General features: G+C 39.0%; 1 protein-coding gene across 2 annotated transcripts in view; it reads right to left on the bottom strand.

Moving 5' to 3' along the window:
• The window catches only part of UBAC2 (UBA domain containing 2), a 192,000-nt gene that overhangs the window by 161,694 nt on the left and 20,372 nt on the right, over positions 1 to 9,934 (bottom strand). For both annotated transcript variants that reach the window (XM_073664198.1, XM_073664199.1), the window contains exons 3-5: positions 2,753 to 2,880; positions 1,426 to 1,545; positions 976 to 1,082 (exon numbers count right to left, since the gene is read on the bottom strand). In XM_073664198.1, coding sequence (XP_073520299.1) covers positions 976 to 1,082; positions 1,426 to 1,545; positions 2,753 to 2,880 — 355 coding nt within the window. The remainder of the gene's footprint in view (positions 1 to 975; positions 1,083 to 1,425; positions 1,546 to 2,752; positions 2,881 to 9,934) is intronic.

Here is a 9,934-nt window from a genome sequence, read left to right as displayed (position 1 = left end):
CTGAATAAAATGACACCTTGATATCTGTGATCCGATATCTTATTCCAGATAAAACCCACATTTTTCTTAATATATAAATGAGCTGTTCAGATCTATGAGCCGGACATAGATCTCCCTGAGAATCTGCCTCCTGAATTTACTGTAAATTAAAGAGAAAAACTATTTTGTATGCAAATGAGGGGGCTCTGCTGCACCTTTGGTGTGGGCAAGGGGTCAGTGCACTGTCTCGCCCCTCAATTTGCATACTTGGCATTATAATATCTTGATTGACAGCACTTGCTTCCTGAAACTCAATCAGCGGCTCTGCAAGGACACTGCAGACAGTGGCCAGTGACGAGAGCCTATGTAATCTGACGAAAGCATGAGGTAGGGGTTAAAACACAGATTTCAACAATGTGTCTCTTATCAGGATGTGTGTTGTTGTTTACTTACAATGAAGGTTTTTTCACCAGGTGATTATCATTGCCCATACTACATGGCGCAAGCTTGCTAGTCGCTCCTGTGATAAGCAGCTCACTGTCAATAGACAATCTACATAAATAGCCCGGTGTCGGCAGGATTAGCTCTCTGAGCACTGCTACATGCTGCATCTATGAACTCTGATTGTGTCAAAACCGCTTCACCCAGTAAGCTAAGTGATACATCGTTGGATTCAGCTTCTCTTTCCCTACATCAGGCTGCTCTCAGATGAGGTAGCAATTACCTGCTGATAGATTCCCTTTACCTTCTCAAACATATGACAGTCTGCTTTCCTTCACATCATAGGTAAAAGTGAAAGTATCGCGATGTAGCTTTTGGATGCCTTTGAAAGGTTTAAAGATTTGTGGTTCAGCTCTTGCACATAAGAAATGAACCACATTTAGAAAATATGCAACTGTAACATAATTCAAGTTACGCCTAATAGTTTTACTATGCAATGTTCTCACACGTAAATCTCAACAACACTTCTAATTAAAAAACAGACAAAAGACTTACAATCCAGAAGGCAGAGTAGTAAGAGTTACGCCAGCCACAACTTCTACAGCTTGAACAAGCAGGATATCAAAAAGTGCTGAAAGTATCCATGTCCCAAGCAAATATGACTACAACAAAAGATAACAAACATCATTTATTTTACTACAAAGTAACAATCGCGCCAAAGAGGGGAACAAAATGTGACATTTCACTGCACTAAAATAAAGTGACACCTACCCACTACTAGACTGACAAATAGCCTCCCACTAGTAACTAGTTATTACACGACCAGAGCAGCTCTCACCATTTTGCCCTGGTGGCTCGGTCTCACCCACTAGCTGTCTGACAGTTTGGCTTATAGCAGAACACTTAGAGCTTTACACCATGAAATGCAAACTACATAAAAGTGATCAATTGATTAATAAATACAAGTTATATTGCGTCTATGAAGAATAGAAAACAATGACTTACTGTAAATTTCTGACTGCCAAATCTTCTCTCTAATGTCCTAAAATTGTAGATCAGTAAACTGCTACAGAAGGTGTCCTTCAAATCTAGACACACAATCCTCCCAGAGATCAGCTTCCAGACCTGAAATGTGAACGAAGAGCTGACATTTGTCGTGTATAGTGGTGTTCTCCAGGTAGTAACTTTAAGAATATGTACCGGTTCATGAGATCGCCGTGTAATTGATATACCAAGAAGGTGAGGAATTACGTCAGTAAATCACTTACATATTTCAAAAGAGGAATATATAATTATTATAAAATCTACAAACAGAAAGGTTATGACTGCCCAAATAAATGGAGGTTCTTCGCCGAGTTATCAATACAGAACCGAACCATGAGCCTTATCATATGGGACATTGGGGGAATTTGTTTTCTTTAAGTCTGGCTTAATATGTGCAAAAAAACCTGTCTTTCAGGACTTGCAGTATATTATAATGTAATATAAAATATATGTTTTTTCTTAAACTTTCCAGTAAGGGGGTATAGTCTCACTGAAAAGGGCTTTCCAGTAGCGTGACATGGTTTGATGAGAGACATTATGAGCCAAAATTTTGGCACAATATTCTGACACAAAGTAAGCCAACTAATTGGTGGTGTAAAGGTAGACCAGACAGTCTTAAAATTTGAAAGATTTACCAAACAGCATGAATCATTATAGAAAAACTGGCTAATTTTAAGATGTACTTGTCTAACCACCCCCCCTCTCCCATACACCTTAGGTAGCGGTTGGCTGATCGTTTGGCCAGCAGCTGTCTCGACCGTCCCTCCTATACACAGTAGCATCACTCTCCCGAGCACTCCTGTGTTCCCTAGGGAAAAGCTGCTGCCAGACAAGTCTGGCGGCTTCATATTTCAGGGAGAACAAAAGAGTCAGCAGTCCAAAATCAGACATGCCAGATCATTAACCACACAATTATTATCAATTAAAAAATACATTTCTATCCTGAAAAACCTTCTTATAATTTTGCTTCGGAGAGTTACCATGAAAAGAATAAAAAGGGGAAGTGGCAGCAATGATTATAGGCCGAGCTCGTTGCGCTAGATAAGGCAGTGTGTACTACTGTTCAGACCTATTTGATTTATTACGCTTGCTTATATAGAGCCAACATATTCCGCAGCGCTTTACAGACATTGCCATCACCACTGTGAGCACATTGCGGCTCACAATCTGAACTCACTAGGAGTGTGGGAGGAAACCATAGTACAAGTAGGAAACCCGCGCCAACACGGGGAGAACTTGCTTGTCCAAATTTTTTATTCGGTCTCACATTATGCATTTGCTTACTTACATGGAAACTTTCTTTTATTGCTTGCAAGTTATAGACAAAATATGACTGCTGCTGTTGGAACAGGAATGCCAGCAGAATGGACAGCGCACCGGGGATAAGTAGAAGGCCTTTGGACAAGGGAGCTTTATCTGCAAAACAACAAAAAAACATTACAAATCCCACACAAGACATCACTTCTTCTTTCAATTGTCAATGGTCTATGGTCTTTTTAATTAATATTTTGTTCTGTAACCACAGAAGAAATTTATTTTCTATGGTAAACTTGAATGGTAAAAACGAAAAATCAGCAAGTAACAACAAAACAAGTTGACTAATAAAGTACATCCTTCATCATGATTACAATCACTATTTATGGTATATATGTGAGAGAAACATGGCTGTGACCTTGTGGCTACGCGCCTATGGAAAGTATTTGCTGCGGACCTCTAGCAGCAGAGGTCCCGCAGTGGTATATACCGCTGCAGATATCGTTGTGAGAAATGAGAAATGTGCGGGGGAAGCATCTACTTCCGCAGTATGTTAATTTATGCTGCGGATCTCAAACCCGCAGCTCCTGGCAGCTTACACTGGGGTACATGTCTTACAATCACATGCATTTTACCGGCATTGTAAAACGCAGCGGATTTTTTGCAAGCAAATAAGCAGCAGACAATCGTCTGTGTTTTCCAACAATGGAAACTTAGCCTCAGACTACCTGATTATGTTGGAAGTACTAGTACTTGGAGACACAACCCTACAATATGCTAGACACATCTTCCGGCCTATCATTTCTGAAGCCATGGCCAGAAGAGAAGCTGCTGGGAAATAGACATTATGCTCCCAATTCATTAAGCAGTTTTCGTCAGAATTCTGATGTAAAACTGCTTGAAATGTCACAATTTTTTCACAACTCCAAATTTTTTAAAAAATTTGCAACTTCCAACTTTTTGAAAAGTTGGAAGAACTCGGGTGGACAAGTGTGCCTGACAAATTCATCAGAATTTATGGCTGTCGTACACTTCAGGCGCTGGCAGCTGAAAAATGCACCACAGTCAATAATAGGCACATGACTGTCAGGGAATTTGGTGCGTTTTACTCCAGTGGTCCCTTCATTACAACTGGCATATAAAACGCTAGTCTTAATGAAACAGGACTTATCCTTCCATATGTTTAACCCCTCATTGTTAATTCCACCTCATAGTGGGCTCAGAATTATTGTCCAGTGGGTTTTAGGTGTCAGCAGAAAATTTCTATTCACAGCAACTACCTGGCTGCTGGGATTTGGACGGCATAATAAATAAGGTGTTTTTTATTGGAGCAACGCATTGTTTTTCCATGACAATTGTAAAGTGTATTCTACACAGCAGATAGCCAAGTACTCAAGCCCATGCACGACTCGGAAAGTGGCCTAGAAATTGAAGAACATCATCATGTGAGGTGATTGTATGCACACATTTTACTGGGGGTTGGGGCCACATATACTGTATACAGCATAACCATATAGCCCCAGAGTATTGTGAAACCATACGATATTACGATATAAACCATACGATGGCTTTTTTTTTCCAAAGCTGGTAATCTCGTGCCTCACATCTCAGTATTGAGACAGCAGGAAAGGTTAGGAAAGACACATCCGGAATTATTCAGATATCATTAGTACTCTATTATTAGCACTCTAGAATTAGTAGACTTTGCATAAACAAGATGTTCATGGATTAGAAACTAACTGATGTCAACTATTAAAGAAAAACTGTCAAATGCTTGTGGACACTTGCGAGAGCCACCACAACCATAGCAGTTGGCTCCTAGATTTTCTAAAACTGGGCTTACTAGCCCATAAGTATGCCTAGTTTCACTTAAAAACAAATAAAAAAGAGTTTAATGGGCACTTGGGTCATATGAAGTTACCTGTTTGCTGTCACTTATGCCAAGACATTCAGGAAACAAACTCCAGCTGGCAGCACTCTAGTCCCATCCAATGGGGCTGAACCTTCATTCCTTAGGAAAAGGCTAGTGAAGTACCCTGTCCTGTTTATTGTGCACACAACCCAAGAGGGAATTGCATTTTTTTTTTCAACCTCTTCACAACCTTGGACACATCCATACATCCAGGTTGATAGGTGCTTACTAACCTTGGACGTATGGATACGTCATGGCGATTTTGAGTGCAGAGAAGCTGTGCATGCGCAATCACTGCCGGGTGTCAGCTGACATGACATGACATGCCCGCCCAGTCACCTGCAGTTTAACCCTCTAAATGCTGCGATCGATATCAATTGCAGTATTTAGAAGGCAGGCAGAGGGAGGGGGTTACCTCTGCCCATAGTGAGAAGCCGATGTGCAGCATTGACAGGTATAAAGCATTGCTATGCTTTATAACAGCCATCAGACTTCTGAAAGTGAAAGTCCCATAGTGGGACTAAGTAAAAAAGTTTTTAAAAAAAAATAAAAAAAAAAAAATCACAAAATAATAAAAATATATTGTACCCATGAATAAATATTTTTATGAAAAAAAAAAAAAGTACATACAGGGTGGTCCAAAAGTAGGCGGACAGAAAGTGTAATAAGGTTATGAAGGGGGAGATTTATCAAACATGGTGTAAAGTGAAACTGGCTCAGTTGCCCTTAGCAACCAATCAGATTCCACTTTTCATTCCTCACAGACTCTTTGGAAAATGAAAGGTGGAATCTGATTGGTTGCTAAGGGCAACTGAGCCAGTTTCACAGATCTAGTTTTCACAGATAGATCTCCCCCAAATCTGTTTTCTTTTCAGATAATTCAAATAACACATAATGGCAAATAATTTAAATACAGATTTTATCAGAGTGTTGGAAATCTCAAAATGCTGAAACCGTTAGAGCAAATTTGGTTGAAATATTTGGTACTCAAGCCCCAAAGAGACAAACCATTTACAGCATTCGTGACAAATTCAATGCCACTGGCTCAATCCTTAATGCTCCAAAAACTGGTCGACCCAAAACAGTCTGTACAGAAGATAATAAACAACTTGTTGCTGAAACATTTGTTCAGAGTCCAAAAAAGTCCACCAGAAAAGCCTCTTTGGAATTGGGAATTTCACGAGCTTCTATCATGCGAATCCTGAAATCTATTGGGTGGAAAGCTTATCGTCCACGTCTAATTCATGGTTTATTGGAGGATGATCCAGACAGGCGGCTGCAATTTAGTGAGATTATGCTTAACGAAATTGAAGAAAATTCTGTCATTTTAGACAACATTATGTGGAGTGATGAAGCTTCTTTCAAATTATCCGGCCATATTAACAGACATAATTGTATTTACTGGTATAATGAGAACATGCATTTAACATTAGAGCAACAACTAAATGAGCCTGGTGTCAATGTTTGGGGTGGTATTTCAAGTTTTGGTGTTTTAGGACCAATATTTTTTTGATGGAACAGTCACAGGAGATAAGTATCTCGAAATTCTAATGAATCAAGTTGTTCCCCAGTTACAGCAACAGCCTAATTCAAATTACCTTTATTTCCAACAAGATGGGGCCCCTCCACATTATTCAAGAGTAGTCCGCGAGTATCTTGAAACATTTCCTAATAAATGGATTGGCCGAAGAGGCCCACTTGATTGGCCGGCGCGTTCACCATACTTGACCCCAATGGATTTTTTCTTTTGGGGAGTGCTCAAGGACAAAGTTTATAGTCGAAAACCAAAAAGTGTCAGTGATTTGAAAAATTACATAAGAGATGCATTTCAAGAAATTAATACCCAAAGAGACTTGTGCAAAAAAGTTTGTTGAAGCGTAAGAGGCCGACTTCAAAGCTGTGCAAATTGTAATGGAAAACAGTTTGAGCACCTGCGTTGATAAAATTTAAGGGCTTTTGTATTATTGTTCAGAATAAAATTTAATTGTCAATGTTATAGGTGTGTTAGTAAATATAACTTTATATATAAATCAAAATAAATGTTATTATTTTCTGCCCACCTACTTTTGGACCAACCTGTATATTTGATATCGCCGAGTCCAGAACAACCCGATCTATAAAACTATTCCACTAGTTAACCCCTTCAGTGAACACCATAAAAAAAAAAAAAAAAAAAACACGTGGCAAAAGATTATGCTATTTTATCATATTGCCGAACAAAAAGTGGAACAAAACGCGATCAAAAACGCAAATGTTAATACAACTGGTATTGCTGAAAACGTCATCTTGTCCCGCAAAAAAAACAAGGCGCCATACAGCACCATCAGCGGAAAAATAAAAAAAGTTATGCCTCTCAGAATAGAGCGATGCAAAAATAATTATTTTTTCTATAAAATAGTTTTTGTTGTGTAAAAGCGGCAAAACATGAAAAAAAAATATATAAGTGTGGTATCACTGTAATCTAACTGACCCAAAGAATAAAGCCGCCTTATCAATTTGACCACATGCAGAACGTCATAAAAAAAAAAAAAAAAAAAAACTGAATTGCTGGTTTTTGTTCATTCTGCCTCCAAAAATTGGAATACAAAGTGATCAAAAAAAGGCATGTCCACAAAAATGGTACCAATAAAAATATCAACTCGTCTTGCAAAAAACAAGGCCCCACATGACTCTGTCAGCCGAAGTATGGAAAAATTATAGCTATTAAAGTATGGTGATACAAAAACTATTTTTTGCAAAAACAAAAGCATCTTTTAGTGTGTGACAGCAGCCAAAAATAAAAACCTGCTATAAATCTGGTATCGCTGTAATCACACCGACCCGAAGAATAAAATCGTTTAATCACTTATACTGCACGACGAACGGCGTAAAAAATAAATAAAAGCAATTCTTCATCTGCTGTTGATTTGTTCATTCTGCCTCCCAAAGAGCGCCATAAGGCTCAGCCAACATTTATCCTGCGCTGAGCGCTTACACCGGGGCTTCCATGTAAATCTCTGAAATACGTGATTCAGACAGAAACCCCGGCGGAAGATTCCCTGTAATGAGGCAGATGGAGGCACTGTAGATGCCATCTGGCCTATGATTCGGCGGTGTGGGGACAATGCACTGGTCACTACAACGTACTGGGAACTACAATATCAGATTTGCAATTTTCACTCAGCAACATCCAATGCTGCTTGTTTCTGGAATACACCCATGGAGTCAAAATCATCACTCCAAATTGGTGTAATTTCCAAAATCGGGTCACTTGAGGGCGGATTCTGCTCTTCTAGCACTTAGGGGCTCTGCATATGGAGTCTGCAAACTATTCTAGGGAAGTCTATGCTCTAGGAGGCAAATAGCACTCCGTCCCTCGATAGTCTGACCGTGAGGCTAAGCAGTACTGTACAACCACATATGGGGTATTTCCACGCTCAGCAGAAATTGTGTGACAACTTTTGGTGCCATTTTTACTCAATTCCCCTTGTGAAAATGTAAAATCTGGGGCTCATACAAAATTTTTGTGGTAAAAATGTATTTATTATTTCTTCACTGCCCAATGGTATAAAATTCTGTAACACACTTGTGGTGTCAATATGCTCACTGCACCCCTAGATGAATTCATTGAGAGGTGTAGTTTGTAAAATGATGTTACTTATGGGGGGTCTCTGCTCTTCTGGCACCTCAGGGGCTCTACCAATGTGACTTGGCACCCTGAAACCAGTCCAGCAAAATCTGAACTGCAATATGGCTCTTCTCTTCTGGGCTTTGCACTGTGCCTCAAAAGTAGTTTTTAACCACATATAGGGTATCTGTGTACTAAGAAGAAATTGAACAACAAATTGTATGGTGCCATTTCTCCTGTTACCCTTGAGAAAATAAAAAATTGTGGAAAAAAGAACATTTTTTTGTGGGAAAAATGTGATTTTTTTATTTTTACATTATAAACTTTTGCGAAGCACCCAGGGGTTCAAGGTGCTCACCGCACATATAGATACATTCATTGAGTGATCTAGTTTCCAAAATGGCGCAATTTTGGGGGGATTTTCACTGTTTAGGCACATCAGGGGCTCTACAAACGCGACATGGTGTCCGCTCTCGATTCCGGACAATTTTGCGCTCAAAAAGTCAAGCGGTGCTCCTTCCCTTCCAAGCACTGTCATGCGCCCAAACAGTAGTTTTCCCCCAATATGGAGTATCAGTGTGCTCAGGAGAAAATGCACAACAAATTTTGGGGTCCATTTTCTCCTGTTACCCTTGCAAAAATAAAACCATTTGGGTCTAAACTAAAATTTTTGTGAAAAGTTAAAATGTTAATTTTTTCCTTCCACATTGCTTCCGTTCCAGTGAAGCACCTGAAGGGTCAATAAACTTCTTGAATGTGGTTTTTAGCACATTGAGGGGTGCAGTTTTTAGAATGGTGTCAATTTGGGGTATTTTCTGTCATATAGGCCCCTCAAAGTCACTTCAAATGTGATGTGGTCCTTAAAATAAATGGTTTTGTAAATTTTGTTGGAAAAAGGAGAAATCGCTGGTCGACTTTTAACTCTTATAACTTCCTAAGAAAAAATAATTATGTTTCAAAAATTCTGATGATGTAAAGTAAACATGTGGGAAATGTTATTTATTAACTATTTTGTGTGACATAACTTTCTGGTTTAACCCCTTTATCACCTTGGGTTTTTCAGTTTTTGCATTTCAAGTTTTGCACCTCTTCTTCTCAGAGCCATAACTTTTTTATTTTTCCGTCAATATGGCCATGTGAGTTGTACTTTTGAACGACACCATTGGTTTTACCATATCGTATACTGGAAAATGGGGAAAAAAATCTAACTGCGGTGAAATTGCAAAAAAGTGCAATTCTGCAATAGTTTTTTTTGTTACCATGTTCACTAAATGCTAAAACTGGCCTGCCAAATATGTGTATATTTCAGGTTTTTTTAATTGTTTTATTTTGAATGGGGCGAAAGGGGGGTGATTTGAACTTCTTTATGTTTTTTATTTTTTTAGCATTTTTAAAAAAAAATTCACTTTTCACTGGCTTCAATAATCTCTATGGGAGACTAGAAGCTGCAATCATATGATCACCTGTGTTACACATAGCAGGGCTTCAGCAAAAATTTTTTTTTATTATTTATTTTACTCACTTATATAGCGCCATTAATTCCACAGCGCTTTACAGACACTATGGGCACTGTACCCATTGGGGCTCACAATCTACATTCCCTATCAGTATGTCTTTGGAGTGTGGGAAGAAACCGGAGAACCGGAAAGAAACCCACACAAACATGGGGAGAACATACAAACTCCTTGCAGATGTCA

This window comes from Phyllobates terribilis, unplaced genomic scaffold (genome assembly GCF_046119375.1).
Source record: "Phyllobates terribilis strain yellow unplaced genomic scaffold, ASM4611937v1 Scaffold_2__4_contigs__length_985480577, whole genome shotgun sequence".
In the NCBI taxonomy this organism is placed as follows: domain Eukaryota; kingdom Metazoa; phylum Chordata; class Amphibia; order Anura; family Dendrobatidae; genus Phyllobates; species Phyllobates terribilis.
Note: the sequence above shows the minus strand (reverse complement) of the source record. Positions and strands in the feature narration are given on the sequence as shown.